At 43.9% G+C, this 24,957-nt stretch overlaps 1 protein-coding gene across 8 annotated transcripts in view; it reads left to right on the top strand.

Moving 5' to 3' along the window:
* Positions 1-24,957, top strand: part of EBF1 (EBF transcription factor 1) — a 389,332-nt gene that overhangs the window by 343,152 nt on the left and 21,223 nt on the right. For all 8 annotated transcript variants that reach the window (XM_066273163.1, XM_066273159.1, XM_066273162.1 and 5 more), the window contains exon 11: positions 11,263-11,351. In XM_066273163.1, coding sequence (XP_066129260.1) covers positions 11,263-11,351 — 89 coding nt within the window. The remainder of the gene's footprint in view (positions 1-11,262; positions 11,352-24,957) is intronic.

Below are 24,957 nucleotides of genomic sequence, written 5' to 3'. Positions count from 1 at the left end.
TGCTTTGGAATTCCGTCTATGTCTTCCTGCTCCTCTAGACGCTGCAGTTCTTTCAGAGTAGGGAATATGCAGAATGTAAAATTAATCCTGCATTCCCCACACATGCCCCTATTTCTAGCACATGTCAGGTATTCTTAGTAATAACTGCCTGTTGAGTATTTATTATGTGCTAAGCACTGTACAAATAGTATCACATCCTTGCTTTTGCAGATAAGGAGGAATTAAAGAATGTGACTTTTCCGAAAGGCACATAGCTGGCCAGTGATGTCGTCTGGATGCAGATCTAGCCAAGTCTTTCTCTAAAGGGTTGGAACAAAGGGAAGAAGCATGTCCTGTAGAGAAATGGAAGTCAAATGAGGTCTGGAGTAGGAGACAAAGGTTGCCATAGATGTAAGTTAAGACGAAGAAAGGGGCTAGACTAGATTGTATATAGAAGGGTATATGGGGAGCAAGAAAAGCATTGGAAAAGTCCTGTAAGCCGAAAGTATTAAGGACTTAGTCGGGAGGCTTCTTGATTGTCCTAACTTGGCTATCCTAGCAAAGAGGTTAAGAGCAGGGCTTGCAAGGCACACTGCCTGAGTTTGAGTCTCTGGCCCTTCACTCATTAGCTATGTGGATTTAGGCAAGATATTTAACTCCTCAACCCTCAGTTTCCTTCTCTGAATATTGGCAATATCAACATTACTTCCTTTTAGGGTTATGGTAAAGGTTAGATGGGTTAGTCCATGTAAAGTTCTTGGCATATAGTAAGTTGTTAGGAAGTGTTAGCTGGTGCTGCTGTTATAATAATTATTAATAGAAGAAAAGACAGAGTACATGAATACAGTGGATCCTTTAGCATCTTAGCACTTAATTAATTCTATGCTTCTGAGTGGATCCATGTTCCCTAAACATGTACACCAAGGTGTCCCTGCCTACTTGCAGGGATGCCATGAGGTGTTTTAAATTTGAGGGAAGTAAGTCGGTCAGGTACTGCATTCCTTTTGGTGGTGTCATAGCTTTACAAAGCTGAATTTTCAGCAGTTACTGCAGTCAAAAGGAAGTGTCATGTGAAAGTCAACAAGAAATAATAGAAAAGAGGGTGGTGATGTCCAATCTCACTCCAAGGTTTGAGAAGTTGGGCAGTGCCCAACAGGAGAAGTTGTTTTCATTTTAGAATGAATTCAGTTACATATTTTTTTCTTCTAATTTTTTTGTATTTTTGTCAAATGGCTACTAAGGTGTTAGAATATAAATGTTATGCTGTTTGGACTTAAGTAATTAATAAACAGAACCTCTTGGTGTGTATCTCTTTTGGTTTAGAGGCACTGCGAATAGATGGCCAAGGTGCTCAAGGTACTGTGGACAGAGAAAGTTGGAGAAGCTCTGGAGTAGACAAGGAATAAAACTGTAATCAAAATATGTGTTAAAGTGGAAAGGATAGGGTTCTAGATTCTAACGTTCTGATGGAGGAGTCTTTCTGGCTGAGACTAGTGCTAGTGACACACAGCAATATCCAGCAATATTAGGCTGGGTCAGTCCTAGAGAAGGCTGACTTCATTTATTTCATGTCAAGATGCGACTGAGGCTGGAGTTCAGGCTGATAAAAACACCTCGGTTTATCTGCAAGGCCTCTGTAGCACTCTACATGGCTTACTTGTTGTAAATTCTCTTTGACTCCTTAAAATATTACCAAATAATCACATAGTCCTCCAATATCTGTAAGTGATAGTACTTCCCTGTCTTATTAGTGGGATTAATGGATTGTTTGGGGTCACTTTTATTTCACTTTGCTTGGGGTTACCCCCGCCCCTTCCGACCTGATGGTCTGTCTGCAGAGCTCAGCTGTCACTTCATTATCTAACTTTTCTGAAGCCCGTCCACTGGTTCAGACGAAACGCCTCTGTGAGCAGTGGGAGCAGTGTTTCTGAGATGTCTCATAAAACTGTGATATTAACAATCACACGCAGGACCTCAGCCCAGAAGTCCATGCCTGGTTAGCGCGAGGCTCCAAGAAAGGTTTCTTAGCTTCGGAGCTGGGCGCCGTGCCCTTCCCCGCTGAGCGCCGTAAGTTGCTGGTCGCTTGCTCTGGGAGAGTCATAAGTATTGTTGTTTAGCAATTGTGTTGTTGAAATTCAGCTCCACTATGTCTGACAGTATTTATCTAAAATACCTTCCCTGGTGCGTGTTCAAGTTCCAGTAAAGCGTGTCTTATTGTGCGACCTTTTCATTTTCCAGGGGAAAGGGAGCAGCTCGTCAGATAAAAGCTACAAGCCAGAGTACAGGAAAAATGCGTGCTCAGAAAATCCAAGCATGATTGAAAACAAGATGTGTTAAATCAATGCGGTTTATCGCCTGCCTATTCCCAGCAATTGCTGTTCTAAGCTCATTCTGAACACACGCTGGATGATAAAAGTACGGTGTCAAGCTCTCGCTGGGCTGAGAACACAAGAAAACATGTTCATCAGACAGGCTGGGTGATTCCCCCTCCCCCCCCCATAACAGTTATTGTCAAAATTCTTTGGGTAGAAATCTAAAGAACAATTATAGAAGGAATATTCCTCTTGTTTTATCAAAAGATATGCCAGCAGGGAAGACAATTATGGATTTATTCTTAAGCGTTAAGACAGAAAAACAAAACGTGTTGGTCTTCAATACTCAAACACCGTCATCCTTTACACAGTGAGAATCCTCCTCCTCTTCTTCAAATAGGATCCAAATTTCTTTAAAAACCCCAAATGAAAAAGATTGAAAGCAAAAAGAAAAGTCATAAAGATCTTTAGGTTTCAGTTTGCATGAGGGATTTAATTGTTTTAAACTTGCATCAGATTTGGAAATCTAAGCTGTCAGAACACATCATATTCATAAACAGGCAACTTTCTCAACCTTATTACTATTAGAGAGCAGTATACCATCCCCTGATTATGGTATGTTCACCTACTTCCGGTTTTAGATAGAGTGTAATCTTCCAGGGCCAGAATGGGGTCTGTTTATAAAGAGCTGCCCTACGCCTGCCAATGACTTCTCACCATGGATCATTTAGAAAATAGCAACAGGGTGTGGTGGGAAGTAAGTTGGTGTGATATACATCAACAGCATTTTGTGTCTATTTTTTTCCCCTGAAAGACAGAGCAACATTTGAGAATCTAGCTCAGACCTAGGAGAACTTGATGAGACAGAAAACACAGTTTCTGGATCACGTGTGGAGCAAGTTTGAAACACCAATATGGTCTCCCCAAAAGGTGTTTGTTAGCACGCTGAGCTTTAAGTAAAGAAATCGGGCCAAGTAACCTGTTCACCTGTATGAAGTCAGTCCAGGGAATAAGAATTCCTCTTAGTGCTGGATATCTGTTTCACAGATATTTAGGAAGGAAGTAGCTTAATCAATATGGTAGCAGGTCTTATAGAAATTTATCAGTATTAAAGAAAAAGTAGTCATCTTGGAATAGCCAGATCTTTCTGTGCCTCAGTTTCTCACCTGGGAAGAGAGGCTGTCAAGAAAATATTGAAGGAATCAATGAGATGGTGTCTATAAAGCACTTTGATACATATTACTGGGAAAAGACTCTTACATGACCTCAGAATATATTCAAAATGACAACTCTAGAAGTAGACATTGTGATCCTTAACGTCTATTCAAAACCATCAGTTGTCCTTATAACTTAGAGAATTGAATTCGGATGCAAAAATCTTAAATATTAGCGGGGTTTTTTGTAGATAGATGTCTTTTAAAAAGTTGAAGTACAAATTGGGATAAATTTTATAAAGGATAGTTAGGAAATGTATGTATCAAAATAGTTGAAATGTGCATATCCTTATATCCAAAATTTTCTCCTGTGTTGTTGATTATAGCAGTCTTACATCAGTGAAAACATACATCCCCTTTAACAGGGGATTTGTTACAAAAATTATGGTCGTCCGTGTAATACAATATGCTACAACCATTAAATAGAATGAGATGGATATAAATATGTGTATAATCTACAATTATATAAAATAGCATTGTGAAAATGTTTGAAAGCGTACATAAATAGAGATAGAGATTAGATATGAGTGGGACTGTTAGGGTTCTTTCCCTCTTTTTTTGTGTTTCTTTTGTATTTTTTATACAATAAGAATGTATTACCTTTAAATTTAGAAAAACAGCAAAGCTATTTTTATTCTGAAAAAAAAAAAAACCACACAAAAGAAAGTCCCTCTTAATTCTTCCTTCCTGCTCTTGATTGCTTTTGCTTCTGGAGGAGTTATTAATTTCCAAACACACGCAAGTTCTTGGCCCTCCAAGGTAACAGCCCTCGGGGCCTAGCATCTCTTTCTCTGAGCGTCTCTGCGTTTCGTCCTGTTGGGCTCTCATCCACTTTCCAGCTCCCTTTCTCTCTCCAGTCTTTACCCCGCCCGCTCTGGCTCCATCCACACCTTGTAAAGAGGACGTGGCCACACAGGCCAACTCATCGGACCTTCGGCAGAGAGAGGTGTTATTCCTTTGCTTGATTTTTGAATCGCATAGTTGTTGCCACACATCAAGATACACATAAGAAGTCAGAGCGTGTTCAAAGCCAGTTTGGAAATTTTCCTTTGGCTCCTTTCTTGGTAGGTTCTGCCCATGCTGGCTTCACCCTGACACCCTTCTGGTTCAGCTACAGCTCTCTGCAGTTCGGTGAGCCTCTTCGCATAGCTCTCCTGGATCTATCTGGCTGGCTCCTGAGGCGGGGGCGCCAGGCTGGGAAAGCATTTCGCACTGAAAAGAGAGGCTCCTGCTTGCAAGGGCTTGGGTGTAGGTTTCTCAGGGAGTGGATCCCTCCAACTGAAGAGATGGCCCCAAATCCTGTGCCTGCACTGACCTGCTAGGCAAGTAAGAAAAGCGCCAAGTGGCTGGAAATGCGCAGACTTCTTTGTGAGCCGTGTTTTCTGGCTCTTGTGTAGGCTTCTGGTGGGTTTTTCTTTCGATTTATATAATATATTTTAGTCTTAAAGATAGGTTCGTGGAGGTAACTTGCTGTTTTATTGTTTACCTCTGGTTGTTAATTTAGTGACTGAAGGGAAAAAGGGGCCATTATGGAACAGAAAGGCTCAGCCTAACACATATGTAATAACGCTCCTGCCCAGAATGGATCTGCTTTGGAGGGAAAGGTTCTGTTGTTACCCCCTTTCATTCAAATCTAGAGTAGTCACCAGGGAAGGTTGGAGACCCAGGTGCTGGTTTTATCATTGCCTCTGCTATGAGGTTTTAGTTATTATTTGGCAGAGAGTCTAGATATTTGTTTGGACATTAAATGGCAATAGAATATAAATATGACCTTCCCAATAATATCTGCGTTTCTTTTTATTTCCAGTCAAAATGACATCATGTCACACAGCCATTAAAAAAAGGAAATTAAAACCCCAGAAATATGTTAAAACACCGCAGTGAGTCGCTGAGCTGTAAAAGCAGGGAGTTCTGCACTGTGACGTTGGAATGGCACCCAGAGTGCTCCCCTCCCTGTGCTGGGAACGCCGCTATCGGGCCTCATTCCACTGTGGCCCGGAATAAGTGGCTAAGAAGTTCAGGAGGACAGAGCAGTGGTTTCTCAAAAAAACATAACAAAACAAAATAAAATTCTGAAAAGAGAAAAATCAATTTTCATAACTGAGAATATATCTGTCTTGACTATCAGATTTTTTTGTTTTTTTCTGAAGCTGGAAACGAGGAGGCAGTCAGACAGACTCTTGCATGCGCCCGACCAGGATCCACCCAGCATGCCCACCAGGGGGCGATGCTTTGCCCATCTTGGGGCATCATTCTGCTGCCTTCAGAGCCATTTTAGCACCTGAGGCAGAGGCCACAGAGCCATTCTCAGCACCAGGGCCAACTTTGCTCTAGTGGAGCCTTGGCTGCGGGAGGGGAAGAGAGAGGCAGAGAGAAAGGAGAGGGGGAGGGGTGGAGAAGCAGATGGGTACTTCTCCTGTGTGCCCTTGCCGGGAATCGAACCTGGGACTCCTGCACGCCAGGCCGACACTCTAACACTGAGCCAACTGGCCAGGGCCAGACTATGAGATTTTAATTTGCAAATAAATCCCCTTAAAGAGAATTTTCTTTATTTAATATGTTTGTGAAGTGGATTAAAAAAACAACAACAATAACTAAAGGCACGAAAAGGCCACAATCTGCCTATATATGTAGTTAGGATATACTTATTATCAGTTATTTTGAATGGATTTGGCAAGCTTGTTTATTACTCTTAGTGCATAAAATATAGTCAAATTATTCTAAATTTTATTTGCATATAGCATGCCAAGCTGCATACCAATTTGGACACTGTAAACAGCAATTCTCTCTAACCAGGCTGCTGTGTCTTGACCAGGACCTCGGCTGAAGCTCTAAGGTGAAGGGTTCTGCATAGAAGATTCCTGGTTTCCTTTTGAGAAGCCTGAGATTGTGAGACTGGGAAGGGACCCAACGCTATGTATCAGCAGTCCCGGCACCTGGTTTGAGTTTTATTTTTCCAACCACTTAACATTTACTTTTTTAAACAAATGACTGATGAAGCCGCAAAGCCAGCTCCATTCATCTATCCCATGCTTCCAACTAACATCCAGTCCCAGGACCAGAGTGCAGCTGTGAGTGAGGGGACCCTTCTGAAATCTCAGCCAATATGTCTGCCCTGCGAGCTTGCTCTCCTGTGTAGAAACACTTGCTCTTTTCATGCATGTGTAAGAAGTTTCAGACGCACAATAGTGTACGTACGCAGCTCCATAAGGTCCCACCCAGCTTGTTCAGCTAGTATGTATCTGCCTCTTGAGTTTGAACAGGTCAGTGGAAGACATCTTAATTCAAATGCCTGTGCCTTTCCAGGAGCCTGATCACTCTTGAAATCCATGTGCCCCTGTTAAGTGATAGTGTGACCCTCGGGAAGACTATAGGCCAGAAAGAGAAGCAGCGGTGGTGACCCACCTTCTGACCATCAGGGAGGCGAGAGAAGGGGTTCTTGACCAGGAGGGCAGCCTGCCGCGTTCTAGCTCCACAAAGTAGTTCGCCTGTCCTCTTGACCTGGGTTCAGTATACCTCTCAGAAAGGCTATTTCTGAGAGCATCTCGTGTTGTGACACAAAGCAGGTAATTCTTCCAAATGCCATCTGAACACATGGTAGGCACTAAGAGTGATGATTGAATCAGTGGAGAATTTTTGAAATGCCCACATTGGCCCCATTTTCTTCTGATCATTTAAAAATGGAGTTTTGTGGGGGTTTTTTGGTTTGTGCTTATAGATGTTTAAACCTCTGAGCCTCCGTTGTGCTGTTCCCATCCCTACCTGGTCCAGGATGACACCCTCCCGAACCCTAGTCAAAGAGTGCGCACTCGGGGTGCGGAGCGGGCCACATAATCTGCCCTCATCACTGCTTTCTTTTTGCAATTTATAGGCTCATCTGTTTTTTTCTACTTTTTTTCAATCTAAAATGCTCATGCTTCTTTATTTGTGGTTAATTATGCTCAATTAGGTTTTTTTCTTTCTCTACTGGATTCTCGGAACTGTCCCAAGTTTTAGGGGAAAAAAATTGATTAGCCCCATTTCTGCTGGTGTCCCCTGAGCCCTGTGCTTGAATACAATGAGGTCACTTTGTTGAAGGATTAACTTTATATTACATTCTTGCAGGGTAGATGTATGTCCCTAAGGTACAACTACCCTCACTGATGAAATAAATATACCATTCTTTATGATTCCTCCCCGTTACCTTCTCTGTTGATTTTTCAGAGAGTTTATGAATAGTCACATATTTATACAACTGGCCAAAAGTATACTACTTATTTTTCTTATGGTCTGTAATAACCTATGCAAGGTTATTAAAGGGTACACAGACCCCCTTTTAAGGCATAGTTTCTTATGTCATTACTTTATACAAGCAGGTCAAATTCCATCTTGGCAATAATCTCTTGCTCTTAACCTTTTTCTTTGATTATAAAAGTAATATATGTTCATTGTGGAAAATTTAGAGAATGCACAGCACAAAGAGAAGGAAGAAAAGCATTTTAAGACCTTCTTTTAGAAATAACTACTGTTAGGCAGTGGATACATGAACATATTTTCTTCATTTTCTGTATGTTTGTTTTTTCAAAAAAGTAACCATAGTGTACACATGGTCTTGTAACCTGGCCGTATATTCTGTCAGTGAATACGTTTCTTCCCTACAGCATTGTTTCTGGGACTGCCTCCTATTCCATAGACATTTCATCTGTTTTTAGGCCATTTATTATTATTATTATTATTATTATTATTATTAGTTTTTAAAGAATCCTTATTCCTTATTAGATGCTTGCTCCCACTCAGCAATTGGTTTAATCATTTTCTCAAGTCACTGCAATCAGAGACATCATCAGACCTTCTGGGTTTAAGACAGCGAGCTTTGTCTTGCATGTCTGAGTGTTATCTTTGTGCACAACACTGGACAATTGCATTGTAATATTCAGTACTGAAATTGAGGGCAGATTACCAAATTTAAAGATAGGAGCATAGAGAAAGTCATAAAGGCATGGGAAATAAAAGTCTTTGTCTTACTATTTGAACTATTTCCTCCAACACAGTAGACTTCTGTAGAGTAGATGCCTGTTTTTCTTTGACTAATGAGTTTAATGCATCTAATTCAATTACTCTTCGTGTCGGCAAAGTGACTCCTCTGCAGCTCTTTAGCTATTAATTCCATATGATATTGGAAACGGTTCTTTTAATTGCAGATATTAAGTGTCAATCATTCTGCTGTGTATCGGCAGTAGGGCCAGAGAAACACTGGTCCCGAACATCATACAGTCTTTCGGTTAGCAACCACAGTTCCTTGACACAGTAGGAATTGAATCATTATGCAGACAGCTGAAGGGGGTGGGTCTATCCTTCAAATTTTATTGGTGGCTTAGACTGAAAAATAAAGCCAAAAATTGGAATTTTCAGAATGCTAAATTATGTCTTCAGATATTAAAATGATGCATTTAATTGTCTAAAGCTATTTTTATGGTTAAACTTTTTTTTGTTAGCAATTAGTATGATGGGTAGGGGATGGATGTGACATATAACTTAAACCTAGGTGCTCATTCCTGTCACCCTCGTGCATTTCTTGATTAAATCCCATAGATTTTTACAAGGAGCAGCTTCCCCGCATAAAGAGTCCTAGGGCTTTTTCTCGACAAGTCTAATTTGAAAAAAGAATTCTTCTCAAGGGTTTAGAAAGTAATCATAAAATGGGAGGAATCATAAATATTGTGCCTTAACTCATATACTAGCATAGAGAGATCTGGTACACCTGGGTGTAATTTTAGTTAATTTCCACAAGAGACAGGTTGAAAGTTGACTGTTTGGAAGGGGGAGGCATGACTAAATCTCGTATTTCCAAAAATGATTACGTTACCTGAAATGAAAATGCTACTCTATTAACAACTGCAATAAGTACAGGATTGCATTTGGGGAAAAAATCATTTTAATAAAAAGTTACCTGAAGTTCACTTTAACTTAAAATATACAAGTGAGGAGAAAGTACTTACTCTGATTTATGTGTCTTTTGAAGGTGTAATTATTGGCTTTTTACTCACCTATGGAAAACAATGTACTTCTGTAAATGGATTTCTGGCCACTTTAGGCAGCCTTTTTTTCCCCCTATTTTTTTTTCTTACATAAAAAGTAAGCACTGTCAATCAAGGAATTTTAAGGTTTATTTCCTCTTTAGGAATGATTGATAGCCTTTTAGATTTACAAGTTGACAAGTTAAAGGGTTCTATTGGTATAATTATGTACTAAATTCACAGTCTTTCAATTTAAATGTCCTTTTAAAACCACGAAATTATCATACCTGTATTTTGAAAAGTGGGCCAGTCAGTTTGGGTTGGTATACAAATTGCTTCCATTAGCCTTGGGACCTATTTGAATTTAATATAGTTTTTTTTTTTAAGTTAGTAGTAGTAGGAATCTTACTTTTAAAATTTAGGTTAATGGAAATTCATTTTAAGTAAAGCACGTGGCAACTTGTTTTCTAATGTATAGCTAAATCTCAGAGCTACAAAACCTGTCTTTTTATTTAGCATGGAAGAAAATATATATGTGGTTGAACACTTGGATTCCACTAAAAAAGAAGAACCTAAAACCACCCATTACTTAGAAGATACAAGGGACACAGGTAGAAGATGCAGCTACCATCTCTCCTGCATCAGGGGACAAAGGCGGGAGTTATTTCACACCCTGGGGAGGAGATCGGAGAACGACAGACCAGAGTCCACTTTGTATTGTGTTTCATTTAAGAATGCTTTGCAGGGGCTGTAGTCGAGTACAACAGGGCCCATTGTCTCCAAATATTATTACAGGTTTCTCTTTAATCATTTTTTTAAAGAATTTTGGGAGACCCAGCTGCTGTAAGCTAGTGATTCGTAGAGGCTGGTCTTTTTCCTGAAATAATATTGATGTTGGTGAATCAGTCTGTCATTTTAGATATAAGGGTGTTGTACCAAGGTCATTTTCTTTTCTTTCTTTTTTTTTTTTTTAAATTGATTCTAGTGAGAGAGGAATGGGGAGGGAGAGAGAGAATGAGAGAGAGAGGGAGAGAAAGAGACAGGAACAAAGGAGATATTCCTGTATGTGCCCTGACCAGGGATCGAACTGGCAACCTCTGTGCTCCGGGACAATGCTCTAGCCATGGTTTTAGGTTCTTCTTTTTTAGTGAAATCCAAGTGTTCAACCACATATTTTCTCCCATACTAAATGAAAAGACAGGCTTTGTAGTTCTGAGCTATCTGGCCAGGGCAAAGTCATTTTTCAATGCCTAGCTCTCTGCCTCTCACCATACTCTTGCAGGCTTAAGTGCCACAGAAGGCACCGAGATATTTTATCAACTGAGGTCCACTACAGAGTTTGTAATGAAGCAAGTACTTTTTAACTCTCCTGCTTTTTATGATCTGTAGATATCCTCCAACAAGCGCTTGAGCATTTTGACCTCAGCTTTTGACTCAAGTGAAGCCTGAAACTTCACATTAAATACAGTTTTACTTTCTAGTTTTAATAATGTAAGGAATATGAAATTTGGCCAGAAGAGCAGGGTTCACGACCTGTCACTACATGGCCTTTTGAGGGAGTCACTCCCTGCCATGGTCAATAGCAGAAGTAGATGGTGGTAATGTTCAGCATAGGAAACATTTGTCTGATCATTTCATGATCTAATTCAAAGGTTATCAATTAAGCTTTAGACTTCCCAGTTATTGCTACTACACCATTAGTGTTACAAATCGTGTTCTGTTTCCTGAGATTTTTCTCATTGTGTGACTTCTTCATTGCAGCGCTCAACGAACCCACCATTGATTATGGCTTCCAGAGGTTGCAGAAGGTCATTCCCCGGCACCCTGGAGACCCTGAGCGTTTGCCAAAGGTCAGAATACCTCTTCTCTGGGTTGTGGTCTCTGGAAATTGGGGCTTGGGTGATTGGCAGGAAATTTTACCATTGATAAAAATTAGTGCATAGGTAAGCAACTCAGTAATTTTGTACTTTGTGTGTTTGATACTATAAGATAAGAAATAAGAAAAGTAGCAAGCACTTATGTACCAGGTAATATTGTACTTATGTTTACATGTATTGTGTCATTTCTTCCTCTCAAAAAGCCCCTGAGGTTGGTGCTATTACCACTTCTATTTTAGAAAAGAAACTGATCAAGCAAAGAGAGGTTAAATCATTTGCCCGAGATCACACAGGATGTCAATTGCAAAACTAAGATTCAAAGCTATACAGTCTGGCTCCAAAGTCCAGGTTACTCATGACTACATCATCCCAGTTCTCAAGAGGAAAAAGAACACTCCTTTTTTTACCCACGTGAAAATTCATACTTACCCCCAGTGAAGGGGGAGAACAAAGCAAAACATAATACTAGATCTTGCAACTGGACAAATAAGACAGAACCTCTTCCCTCTAGTGGTATCTCTAGAGGTATCCCACCCAACTGGGGGAGAAGGTGAGAAATTAAACAAAAATTTAAGGCAGAATAACCTATGTCATAAAGCAATATGCGTCACCAATTGGCAACGTGGAAAGAAGGAAATTCCCATGTACTGTCATCCTGCAACTGTTGTCCATGTTGGGAATATTCCCATTTTTGTACCGAAGGAGCTTGAGCTCTGTGCGGGAGAGATCATTATCCCCAACACCACACGTAGCAGAAGGAACAGGCCCACCTAACAAGAGTGCGAGCCAAGTTCTGTGAAGACTCAGAGGGGAGAACATGTAAGTGCTAAGGAAGTTTGAAGTACAGAATTAGTTGAGCTACCACTCTCTGTTTATGGACAGCAGAATTAAATTTCATTCACTACACAAATGAAAACTATTGTACATTAAATGAGTAGATGAGAGGCCCTCTCTTTGCAACAGTATGTCTAACAATAGGTCTGTTTCTACTTATAAGGCTCTTAGGAAAAATGAAGTTGGCATCCTTCCTAGCTCAGCTAACCTCTTTGGGAGCTCCGTTCATGCTCAAATTCTACCTGTGTGCCTGCTGCCCTGGGAGGCAGAGCAACCTGTCAGCACAGGTCTGGTCCAGGGGAAAGCTGCCCCACCAACGGATGCTCAGCACTGGCGGCCAGTGGGGCCCCCTCACTCCCACCGAGCCCTGTTCACCTTGATAGAAACTTCCTGAGAGCGTTCACCTGGGAAAGTCCTAGGATGCATCAGACTGTTCATAGCCTTGTCTTTGAAAGGGGCCTCCACCTTCCACATCAGTCCCCTTCCCCTCAGTTTATTCTTGGCGAGCAATGACCTCATCTACTAATAATAGTGAAAGGCAGTCTACTTCCATAGCGTGGGCGTGGAGTAGAAAGATGGGCCTTTAGTTCCTCTAACAAGAACCCAACTCCCATGCATTTCCCATGGGGCACTAATTGGTCATTTTTATTGGTGATTTTATAGCACAGTGATGCAAATAATGTGTGTCCACCCAATGGTCAGTGCTGTAGGTGTTTCCACGGGAGGAAGAAGCCATGGGAGCTATGCCAGATTCTCTCCATTGTTTTCACTTGGAATCATGTTCACTTTGGACATTTGATGTCTCTAGAGTCTGTTGAAGGGACTGGAGAGGCAGATACATGGGGGCAGAACTCTAAAGTGAGGGGGGTGACTAGTTATACAATCGGCCAAAATTATTTTCTTTAATTCTTAAGCAAAATTCTTTCCCTCTCTGGGCCTCAGTTTCCATCTCTGTCAGATGGAGAGGGTAATATTTCCCACATTTTTTTTTTAATTGCCACTTGAATCACTGACTCAGCATGCAACAAGAGGTAGCTACAACTATCTGCCAGTGAGCGAGAGCGGGACGCTTACTTCTGAGAGCTCCTCCTTCCAGTCGTGGCGGGGCAGGGAGTCCTAATCCTGGCGAGCAGTTGAGTACAGGATTCACCTTCATCTAAGTTTCTTCACGTATAAAACGGGGGGTAGCATCGTGCCGCCTTCCTGGGGCTCACGTGAGGAGAAAGAAAGGTATTCCTGTGGGTGCCCTTGGCACGGTGTCTGGCCCACAGTTGCCACTCTCTACATACTTATTGAAAAAAGAGCAAACAAATTTGGCTTTAATAAGGATGAGGTCAAAAGAAGCCAGGTTGTTCTTTTTTTTATCTTTAAAGAAAGAAGACAAGTAGGGGGTGTAGGGTTGAGTTTTGCGTACTTACTTTTAAAAACATTTTTCCAATTGAGTATCACGTTCAGAAATGTTGGACAAATAGCTCGGGCACGTGTCACCTCATCCCCGGTGGCCTGATGGTGAAATTCCCAGCCCCCTCTTCCTGGGTTTGGGGCAAGTAATCAAGGACACAATGGCTTTGTGTGTTGAGGAAACACTCCACAGCTTGCATCTCCCACTTGACTGTGCGAGGACTTTGGCCGGAGCCCACCCCAGGAAGCTCTGTGTGTGACTCAGATCAGAGAGGTTGTCCTCTTGGCTCCGAATGTGAAGGTGGAGTGAGAGTTCAAGAGCAGGGTCAGGAAGTGGCGGATGGAGCCAGCACGAGGTATTCCTGTGGACTTGGGAGGCTTACCCTCTTGCTGTCCATTGTTAGGGGGATAAAAACGGGCCCCGCCTTTCTTCGAGTCATGGTCAGTGTTTGTCAAACAGGAGTGTTTCAGTGAGCCGTGGACCACACACCTTAAAAAACAAACTGCACTTTATTAAACCCATGTGTTTGTGAATAGACAAAGCTAGATTCATACAACCACCCACATATTCTGTCAAATGAAACTGCTCCAAAGACCAAGCAGACAGCTTTCCATAATAATATGCCTTTGTATACTGGCTTGTGCTGTTTCAAAGAACTTATATATGCTTTGTTTTATTGGAGCCTCTTGTGAGAGAAGTCAGGAAAGCAGACATCACTCCCATTTACCAAAGGGAGAGAACAGGAGCAAAGCCGAATCCTTCCCTGTAAATTATTCTGTCCCTGCAAGTCACCATTAGTGCTAGTTGCTGTACACCCTGGTTTAAAGCACTGTAATTATACTACCCCCAGATGTGTTCTGGTTTCCTTTTTCAAGTGCACACAGGGAAGGAAGGGCAGGCTGAAGTTTGTAAATCGCAGCATTCTGTTCTGTTTCCGACAGACTTGCCTTCCTCTCTAGACCCTGGCAGGAGGTGGGGGGGACATGTGACCATCTTTGGGGTGAAGGTCGACTTTCTTCGCAATGTTGAGGGGAGGGGGCTGGGGACTGTGGTCAGTCAGAAGCGCCAAGGTGCTGAAATGCATAATGCAATCCAGAAACATTGAGCAAGGAGCTCTGTTTGTTTTGAAGGCCAAAGGTGTCTTCATCCCCTTTCAATTCGCTGGTTGTCTTCCTGAGTCATCAGCAAGCATCAGCGCAAGGGCAGCCAGTGACAGCGGACCCTGAGGGAGCCGTGGATCCCAGGGAGCAGGGAACGTGTCATGGATGCCCACTGTGTGCGCGGTGCAGTTTTACCCAGGTTTCTGAGGGGCCCAGAGGCCCAGAGAGAGGGCTGTCAGGGCAGACAGACCTGGGTTTTGAAAACCAGATCCAGTGCTCAGTGTACTCGATGCATCCTTCCCAGACTGGGTTTTCCCTGGCTCTAAAGCAGCTGCCCGCCGCGTCGCCGCTGGGCGCTAATGAGATCATTCACACCAAGAGACCACTCTGGCACTGAGCAAGACTTCAGTAAATGGGGACTGCAGATGCCTGGAAGGTGGGCGCTCCTGTTTCCTAGGAGCCGGTGTTCCCAGAGGGATGGGGACTTGCTACAACTTCTCAGCGAGCGAGTAGGAAACAGATTTGAACCCAGGTCTTCAGGCTCGTTGCCAACCCTGCACAGTTTCCACTTTCCCCTGGGATCTGGAAAGCCCTGCCACTCTGCCTTTGGTGATTAGTGTCCTCACCTCTCCCCCTCACCTCTCTCCCCCTCACCTCTCCCCCTCACCTCCCTCCTTCTCACCCCTCTCCCCTTCACATCTCTCCCCCTCACCTCCCTCCCCCTCACCTCTCTCTCCCTCACCTCTCTCACCCTCACCCCTCTCCCCCTCACCTCTCTCCCCCTCGCCCCTCACCCCCTCGCCCCTCTCCCCCTCGCCCCTCTCCCCCTCGCCCCTCTCCCCCTCGCCCTTCTCCCCCTCACCCCTCTCCCTCTCGCCCCTCTCCCGCTCGCCTCTCTCCCCCTCACCCCTCTCCCCTCACCTCTCTCCCCCTCGCCCCTCTCCCCCTCACCCTCTCCCCCTCACCTCCCTCCCCCTCACCTCCCTCCCCCTCACCCCTCTTCCCCTCACCCCTCTTCCCCTCACCCCTCTCCCACTCACCTCTCTCCCCCTCACCCCTCTCCCCCTCACCCCTCTCCCCCTCACCTCTCTCCCCCTCACCTCTCTCACCCTCCCCCCTCTCCCCCTCACCTCTCTCCCCCTCACCTCTCTCCCCCTCGCCCCTCTCCCCCTCGCCCCTCTCCCCCTCTCCCCCTCACCCTTCTCCTCCTCACCCTTCTCCTCCTCACCCCTCTCACCCTCACCCCTCTCCCCCTCACCCCTCACCTCTCTCCCCGTCACCTCTCTCTCCCTCACCTCTCTCACCCTCACCCCTCTCCCCCTCACCTCTCTCCCCCTCACCTCTCCCCCCTCACCCCTCACCCCCTCGCCCCTCTCCCCCTCACCCCTCTCCCCCTCACCCCTCTCCCCCTCACCCCCTCATCCTTCACCCCTCTCCCCCTCGCCTCTCTCCCCCTCACCTCTCTCCCCCTCGCCCCTCTCCCCCTCCCCCTCTCCCCCTCGCCCCTCTCCCCCTCGCCCCTCTCCCCCTCGCCCCTCTCCCCCTCACCCTTCTCCCCCTCTCCCCCTCACCCTTCTCCTCCTCACCCCTCTCCCCCTCACCCCTCTCCCCCTCACCCCCTCATGCCTCACCCCTCTCCCCCTTACCCCCTCATCCCTCACCCCTCTCCCCCTCCCCCCTTTCCCCCTCACCCCTCTCCCCCTCACCTCTCTCCCCCTCACCCCTCTCCCCTCTCCCCCTCGCCCCTCTCCCCCTCACCTCTCTCCCCCTCACCCCTCTCCCCCTCACCTCTCTCCCCCTCACCCCTCCTCCCCTCACCTCTCTCCTATACACAATCTCATCAGCCCTCTCTCACTGCCCCACTGAGAGGGGTTGGCACAGGGACCTCGACAGGGCAAACATGTTGTTGTTTTTGTTTTTTCTTCAAGAGCCAGTTCCTCTTTTTGGAGAAAATAAAGCAGTTGGAGAAAAGTAACAAAGGCAGCATTTGTGTATTTTGCTTTATGGAGCTGAAAATATCTGGTAAATTGATCCAGTGGGAGTAATAAATACACATTACTTTATCTTGTTCCCCGTGTCCTGTACCCCTGAGCCTTGATAGAACAACACCACTTAATAGATTTAAAAAAGAGTAATTACACTCATTGGTTGCGTGATTTTTCAGCCCTCCCAGCCCGGCCTGACCTTCTAATTTAGCTCACCGTGTCTAACTGGTGCATTTATATTCATCTTTTATGAAGCATGTGTAGTCAGAACTGACTTTAGGGTCTTTCCCAGCTGTCCTTGCCGGTCTCAACCTGGTTAGTCGTGAGGACTGGAAGCTATCCATCTTCATATGTTCGCATGTATGGATAACGCATGTACCTGGCTCGTAGCGTTTTTTATCCTTTATGAAAGATAATAAAAAAGTATTTATTACGTTTTTACTTTAAAGCTTTTATACATTCCCCGCATTATTTACAGCTAAACATGCAGGCAAAAGATGCGAGTGTTTTTAAAATGATTACTGTTAATGTCTCTGCTTGTCAGAAGTGCTTAAATTTTCCTGCACTTTGTCTAAAAACTTAGTACTATTGCCTTTTAAGAACAACACATTTAAAAGATCTGGCAAGTCAGATTTGCAAACACTGCTGACAGTTTGTGATGAATGATATTGCAAAATTTGCGAGATGTTTGTCATTTCATGCAGCCGAAATATTAAGGAACAGATTAAGTAATGCAAAACCCCCTACGAAAAACAACCATCCCAAACAAACCCCCAAACAAACCCCGACCAAACCTTGAACCCAGAGAGCACGCGCACCAGCGTGAACCTCCCACTCGGGCTTTCTCTCCCAACTTCCACTCAGCCAGTGGAACCCAATTGTTCTCAGTGCATCTTCCCTCACCATATGGTCTCCTCATTACCATACACTAAGAGTCCATATGGGAAACTTGTGAAATGAACTGTATTCATTTTAACTGCCAGATGAGCAGCCTTTTGCTTTGCAGGCTTAGCTTAAGTCATCTGCTGTCTTCATGTTGTTATGGCAACACGGCACCAATGAAAAATTCTAATCTACTGTAAGTGAGTGCAGTATTTTAAGGGCTTGCCTATAACTGCCTTCCCAGAGGAGGACAGGGGAGGAGTTATGTTTGTCCCAGAAGCAAAAGGTTGTTCTTCATTCCAGCAGGTGTCAGTAAAGAAGTCGCTGGGGTGCTCGGTGAGGTGCCCGCCTAGCCAGGTAGCAGATGTGGGCTGTAAGGAAGGCGGATTGCAGAGGGATGGATGGTAGTGAAGGGTGGCCTCTAGACCCTCTGGTGGGTCTAGAAAGACAAGTGTCAAAACCATAGTTCTTCTGGTGGACCCGATACTCTGCGGGTGTGGTGCAGGCTGCTGTGAAAAAAACTCCAAGTCTGAACTGCCCAGGCAGCAGAGCCTCAAGGAAACTGCTCCTTCACTGGCACGTGAGCAAACCTCGGCCTCCACCAACCCGCTCTCCCTATACCTGGGAATTAGTCCTTTCCAGCGCCGTGCTAATTAAGAGTACCTTGAAGGAAGGGAGGCAGGCAGCCACATCCCTTAAATATAATATAAATCATTTTCACCTCCGCAGGCTACATGATATGTTGTATCTCTGTCGCTCTATCTGTATTGAAAGTGAATGTTTATAGTCTCGGTTCATCAGTTCACATTAGCCTCATGCTGAATATTTAAACACAGAACAATTTGAACACACCATGAAGGAAGACAGTGACTGCACTTTCATTTGGAACAGCAAGGGCTCATCTAATAATAATTTAGTAAATCAGCCATTTAGTGGCTCGGTTGTGCACTGCATTGTGCCAAATATTATTCAGTTTAACTGTACACTTGCAGAATTGAAATTTAGACTCGAGTCACAGGCACTGTTTTTGCTCAATAGAGAGACGAGACCCCAAGATCGCCCTCCCTAAAGAGTGTGCATGTTTAGTGATTTATCATCTATGTGGAGCTGGGGCGAAGGGAAGCTGGAGTCAACTGTACACAGTGTGTTCTAATTATGCTTCTATTGTTTTGGTCTTTATGCAAAGACTATCAGTGATTCAAAACCTGCAGTTGCATCAGTGAAAATACAAGTAAGAAATCTTTGCATAACTGCACTGCCTGTTAGCAGGATGACGAAGGGTTAGAAAAGGATAAAGGAAAACCCTACGTCTCTATCTTCCACACTGTGACACTGACCTCTCTCTCTCTCTCTCTCTCTCTCTCTCTCTCATTTTATTTCCTGATTTGTTTTGTAGTTTGAAGAAACTCTATTAATATTCAGGAACCAAAGTGACTCAAAGAAAAAATACAGACACAAAAGTAATCCTATGATGTACTCAACTCCTAGACAAAGCATGCTTTAATTTTTTAAAACTGTTTCTATTACAGTGGATATTCAATATTATGTTATATAGCAGGGGTCGGGAACCATTTTGGCTGAGAGAGCCGTGAACGCCACATATTTTAAAATGTTAATTCCGTCAGAGCCATACAATGACCCATGTACGTTACGCATTATCCAATAAAAATTTGGTGTTGTCCTGGAGGACAGCTGTGATTAGCTCCAGCCACCCGCAACCATGAACATGAGTGATAGGAAATGAATGGATTGTAATACATGAGAATGTTTTATATTTTTAACGTTATTTTTTTTTATTAAAGATTTGTCTGTGAGCCAGATGCAGCCATCAAAAGAGCCACGTCTGGCTCACGAGTCATAGGTTCTCGACCCCTGTTACATAGTTTCAGGTGTACAGCAATCATATACTTTACAAAGTGATCCCCTCGATAATTCAAATACCTGCCTGGAACCATATCTAGTTATTACAGTATTACTGTCTATATTCTCTATGTGGTACATCATTACATTCCAGTGACTATTTTGTAACTACCAGCCTGTACTTCTTGATTCCTTCACCTTATTTCACCTAGCGCCCCAACCCCCTCCCATCTGGCAGCAATCAGGCTGTGCTCTGTATCTATGAGTCAGCTTCTGCTCTGTTTATTTTGTTCTTTAGTTTCCACATGAAAGTGAAATCCTATGGTATTTGTCTTTCTCAATCTGACTTATTTCACTTAGCATAATACCCTTTAGTCCATCCATGTTGTTGGAAATGGTAAGGTTTCATTCTTTTATAGGGTAGAGGAGTATTTCATTGTATATCTGTATTGCCTGTTTTTTATTTACACATCTGTTGATGGGCACTTGGGCTGCTTCCATAACTTGGTTGTTGTAAATAACACTACAATGAACATAGGTGTACATAATATTCTTTCAAATTAGTGTTTTGGGTTTCTTCAGATACATATCCAGAAGTGGAATCACTGGGTCATAAGGAATTTTTTTTAGGAAACTTCATACTGTTTTCTACAGTGACAGCACTAAGCTGCATTCCCACCAATAATACACGAGGGTTCCCTTTGGTCCACATCCTCACCAACACTTGTTTGTTGATTTACTGATGAGCGCCATTTGACAGGTGTGAGGTGATATCTCATTCTGGTTGAAATTTCCATTTCTCTGATGATTATTGACACTGGGCCTATTTCCATATGCCTATTGGCCATCACTATGTCCTCTTTAGAAAAGTGTATTCGGGTCCTCTGCCCATTTTTAATTGGATTTTTCTTTTTTTGGTATTGAGTTTCGTAAGTTCTTTATAAATTTTGGGTAGTAATCCGTTATGGGCTGTATCATTGGAGAAGACGTTCTTCCATTCAGGAGCTTGTGTTTTCCTTTTGTTGACAGTTTTCTTTGCAAAAACTTTTCAGTTTAATGTAGTTCCAGCTGCTTATTTTTTCTTCTGTTTTCCTTGCCCGAGGAGATATATCAGAAAACAATATTGCCAAGAGGAATGTCAGTGATTTTACTGCCTATGTTTCCTCCTAGGAGTTTTATGGTTTCAAGTCTTACACTTAAGTCCTTAATCTATTTTGAGTTTATTCTTGTATATGGTGTAAGAAGGGGATCTAGTTTCATTTTTTTAATGTATTTGTCCAATTTTCCCAATACTGTTTATTGAACAGACTGTTAGACGATGCATGCTTATGTTTGATTCCAAAAAAATTTTGTCTCTGCATTCTCTTGTCAAAAACACAAACTAGGGATTACAGTACATTTTCCATACCTCTCCTCTCTCTGGCAGAAAACTGACAGGCAAATTCTACTTCCCCACTTTGATAATGTTCATAGTTTAGGGACTTGGTGTCCCCTACTGCTGTTTTTATTAGGGGAGTCTCATCTGGATCTAGGAACCCCTGAAATTATATATAGAATTGTGTGTGTGATGAGGATGCACTTCTGTGCACATGCCATTTTTCTGAGGAGGGAGATTGCTGCTTCAGTCAAAAAGCCCAGTGCCCCTACAAGATGTATAATTCACACGTTTTCAGTGATGTATCTTGTCATTGACTGACTTATATGGCAGTAAGTTATTCTCTTTGTCATTATTGTGGCATGCCCATATTAGAGATGAGGAAACTGAGGCTCAGAAGGGACAGAAAGCTTATGCAGCTGGGGAATGAAGGTTTCCTACCTGACCAGACTTCTACGCTATTAGGCCATTCAGAATCTTCCGCAGTGTTTTGCCAATAAGATTGCAAATAGCACTCACGGCGTCCAATACACGCTGATTCTAAGAATGCATGACATTTGTCCAGGTTCTCGGGAAGACATGGGAGGGTTATCAATATTGTTGCTGGCTATTGTGCAGTAAGCAGAGTGTGTCTGCTGAGCCAGGTGCTGGTGTTAACCCTGCTTCACAGACCAGGATGCAGGCCAGGACGCAGACACAATGACAGTGCCAACACGTGGCAGAGCATGGGTGGTGGGGGTCACCTCTATTGGACTCCAGGGCCAGTACCCCTAAGCACTGCCTCCTAGAATTCAGAAAGGGAGTTTTAAGGAAAAAGACAACTTTGCAAACCAGTTTTTAAAAAACAATCCCTCAACTTGGCTGGGGGTGGGGGGACAGGGAAGTGGTAGGTAGCGTATACTATGGTTAGCTTAGTTTAACAAATGGCTGAGCCGGGCAGAATGGCAGCATGAACTGAAAATGCACACAGAACAAACCTCGGAATCCCTTTCCCCTTTAGCTGCGGGGTCACTGTGGGAGGGACTTCCGTAACCGTTTACTCCAATAGCTTAGTTTTGGAACCTCTTTCAAGTTGCTTCTTTAGCGCGGGACATCTTGATGAGGGGACTAAGTTTTTAACCTCCGTCATCACACACCTCACATAAAAGAGCCTTGACTATAATGACTCATGAGGACAAGAAGTCAAAGGGGGAGTAGGGCGCTCAATCCTACCCCGCACCCTCCAGCGGCCCCCTCTTACAGACCAGAGCCCTTAGAGACAGACACTAGGAGGCCTTCAGCCTTTCTCACCGTTTTCAGCTATGAGGGACACTTCACGTAAGCATGGGAGTAATAAGCACGGGGCCCTAGCGCTCTGGAGGCAGTGGAGTTTAACCGCAGTTATAGTTAGGACCTTGAAGTCCTCATCTACAGATGTCTGTCTGGAGGTCCATATAATCACTGATGATATTCAACAATTTTAAGAAGCTGAAAAACAATTATAGCTGTGCTTCCCTAAGATAGCTTTACAATCCAGCATAGTCCCAGCATACACAGATCACTCACTCAAGTTTAGATATACATGCTCATCCACAACCATGAATGTACACACACACACGTGTATGCGCACATACCACACGCACACGCACAGACATAGACATACGCACGCATGTAGGACAATACCTCTCTTCCTTTCCTCAGTGGTCCTTCTCTTTTCAAGCCAGCTCTTGATTCTCCTCCGCCCTAAGGGAAGGGGAAGCCGCAGCCAGAAGACAAAGGGACACAGAAGTAGTTAATATTTGGCTTTTGTGTTTCCAAGAGCCCCAGCCCTTGGTGACTTCAAAGATTTTCAAGGGTAATTTTGACTCTAGGCCGTTTTTTTTTTTTTTTGTTTCATGTGCTGACTTTACAACCCACCCCTGAAAAAGGCACCTCTGTCCAGGGCCTCCTCTTTAAGCAGAGACTTTTATCCTGATCAGAAGGCCGATTTCCAAGGCCACTCAGCAGGACCTCACCCAGAGCGTGGGCCTGAAACCGCTACAATGAATTGGAATCAGAAGAGCCGGCCAGAGGTCGCCAGGTTCAGCTCTTGTACCTCCGAGCAGGTCATGCTCACGAGGGTGCGGGCACCATTTTGTCACTGCATTTGTGGCAGGAGGCACCCCAGGCTCCCATTCACCAATTACCATGACACCATTTTGAAGAGAATGCCAGGAGACCAAACAGAGAAGGGCAAAGCCATTGTCATAACTCTTCTCAGGAATACCTGGTTTCACAATTTATACTTAACTGCTGACACTTGAAAAGTCGAACATTTTGGTAAAAATGAATCAAGCTGTAATGTTTCTTTTATGAGATCCCCTTGCAGGCAAGGGAGGCTTGGCACCTCGTGGAGACCAAGCTCAGTTATCCATCACCTTAAAGTCAGCTGTCCTACCCAGCTTCTCAGAGGTCACCGATCGAACCCACAGCTCTTACAACTGTATTATTGCTTACGGAACAGTAATTGAGGCACCAGATAAAAATTACCTGGTCTAATAGGCAGCGAACAATTTTCACTCAATAAAATTATAAGCCAAATCATTCATTTCATAACACTCCGGCTAATTTATTTGTTGACCTTTTAATATCCATAGCTCTTCAGTGGTATTAACTGCGACTCAGACAAAAATCTCTTGTTCATTTCACTCTCATTGATTTTTTCCCTCCTTCCATGGAGGCAATAACAGCTGCTTGAAAACAGCCTTTTTCTCTCCACCGTAAAAGTCAATCATGGAAGTTAGCATGTCTTACGTTGATGGAGTCAGCGTACAGCTACTTTAATTCATGTGACCCAGAAAGTCTGCAATCCCATGTTTGTAATAAAGGCAAAGCTTTCTGAGGTGCCTCCAGCCTGATGATCCGTAATAATACCTTTGAGCGGTACGAGGGCTCTCATCCAACCTGCACGTAAAATCAACTTTACAGTGAAAGGGAGGTGTAGACGCACCCCCTGCCTTGACTTTAGACTAGACCAGCGTGCTTTCGACGCCTCGTGGATTAATACTAGTAGACACCTTCCGAATCTCTCATCCCTTTGTTCCGGAAATGTCTGAAGGGTTTGGGGGATGGTTTCAATTTGATTTTTCTTTTGAGGCTACAGGCGGCGAGTGTGCTCTAGCATATTCAGTAAGTTTCCACGAAAGCTTCTTGTGTAATAGTATGATACTCTGAAGTCTTTTAGAATGCAGGGTTGTAAGATATAATTTTTCACACATTTGGCGTTTTATGTGTCCCTGGAAATAGCCACTTGCTACCACCACCTCGTCTGCGCTCCTCCTTTCCATTTCAATTTACTCTAAAGTGGTCCTTAGCCGTAATGAGCGTGCCCCTTTCAACAGAAACATGTTTAATTATATCCGTGCTAAGTGTAAGTGACTCTTCTCAGTCACAGGGCTTCTGGGTAAAGAGCCTCAGAAGCGCAGCCCTCCAGGTTCCTAATGATCTCTGCGGCGAGCTGTGTTGCGAGTTCATATTACCAGAAAAGTGAAGAATTTGAGGAATGTCTCAGAGGATCGAAAACTAAACAGTGCTCGCATATTATTTTGGTTTGTTTTCCTCTGCCCCTCACTGCCCTCATTATATGGTTTTTCAGAATGCAAAGGCTGCCATTGTGGAATTTTCCATCTGGCTGAATAAACACAAAGGGAGCTGGGACATAAAACGGCCCTCCGCAGAAATACCTCTCCATCCCGCTCGTGTTTGTTGCTCCACGCATCCAGCCCGGCGGGGCCTCGGCAATCCCAATCCGGGTTTTGGCTTTCGGAATTTCTCATCTGTAGTGTCACCCAGCCATTCAGAAACAAACAGGACAGGAGCTAGAACTTTGGGGCTAGTGAGCTGAGTGTACCGGTCAAAATTTGGACCCTGTAGTAGTAAAACTCTGGAGAGAGGACGGGAACGAAATCGACGCCTTTCAGTCAGGAGTGGCGTTGCCACCTCGCTTCGTGTTATGTCCCTGATATTTGTTCTGCCCACTGCACGTTGACCCCCCTGGTAAGGCAAAGCGGACTGGTGATAGACGGGTGTTGAGTAAACGTGCCGTGACGGAGAGGTATTGCCCTGCTTCCCCAGGAGCCCCCCGAACCAGCTTGCCTCCGGTGGTTGTGGCTGAGCTTCTGTT

The sequence above is a fragment of the Saccopteryx bilineata genome, chromosome 4, assembly GCF_036850765.1.
Source record: "Saccopteryx bilineata isolate mSacBil1 chromosome 4, mSacBil1_pri_phased_curated, whole genome shotgun sequence".
Lineage (NCBI taxonomy): Eukaryota > Metazoa > Chordata > Mammalia > Chiroptera > Emballonuridae > Saccopteryx > Saccopteryx bilineata.
This window is presented reverse-complemented; position numbering and strand designations above follow the sequence as displayed.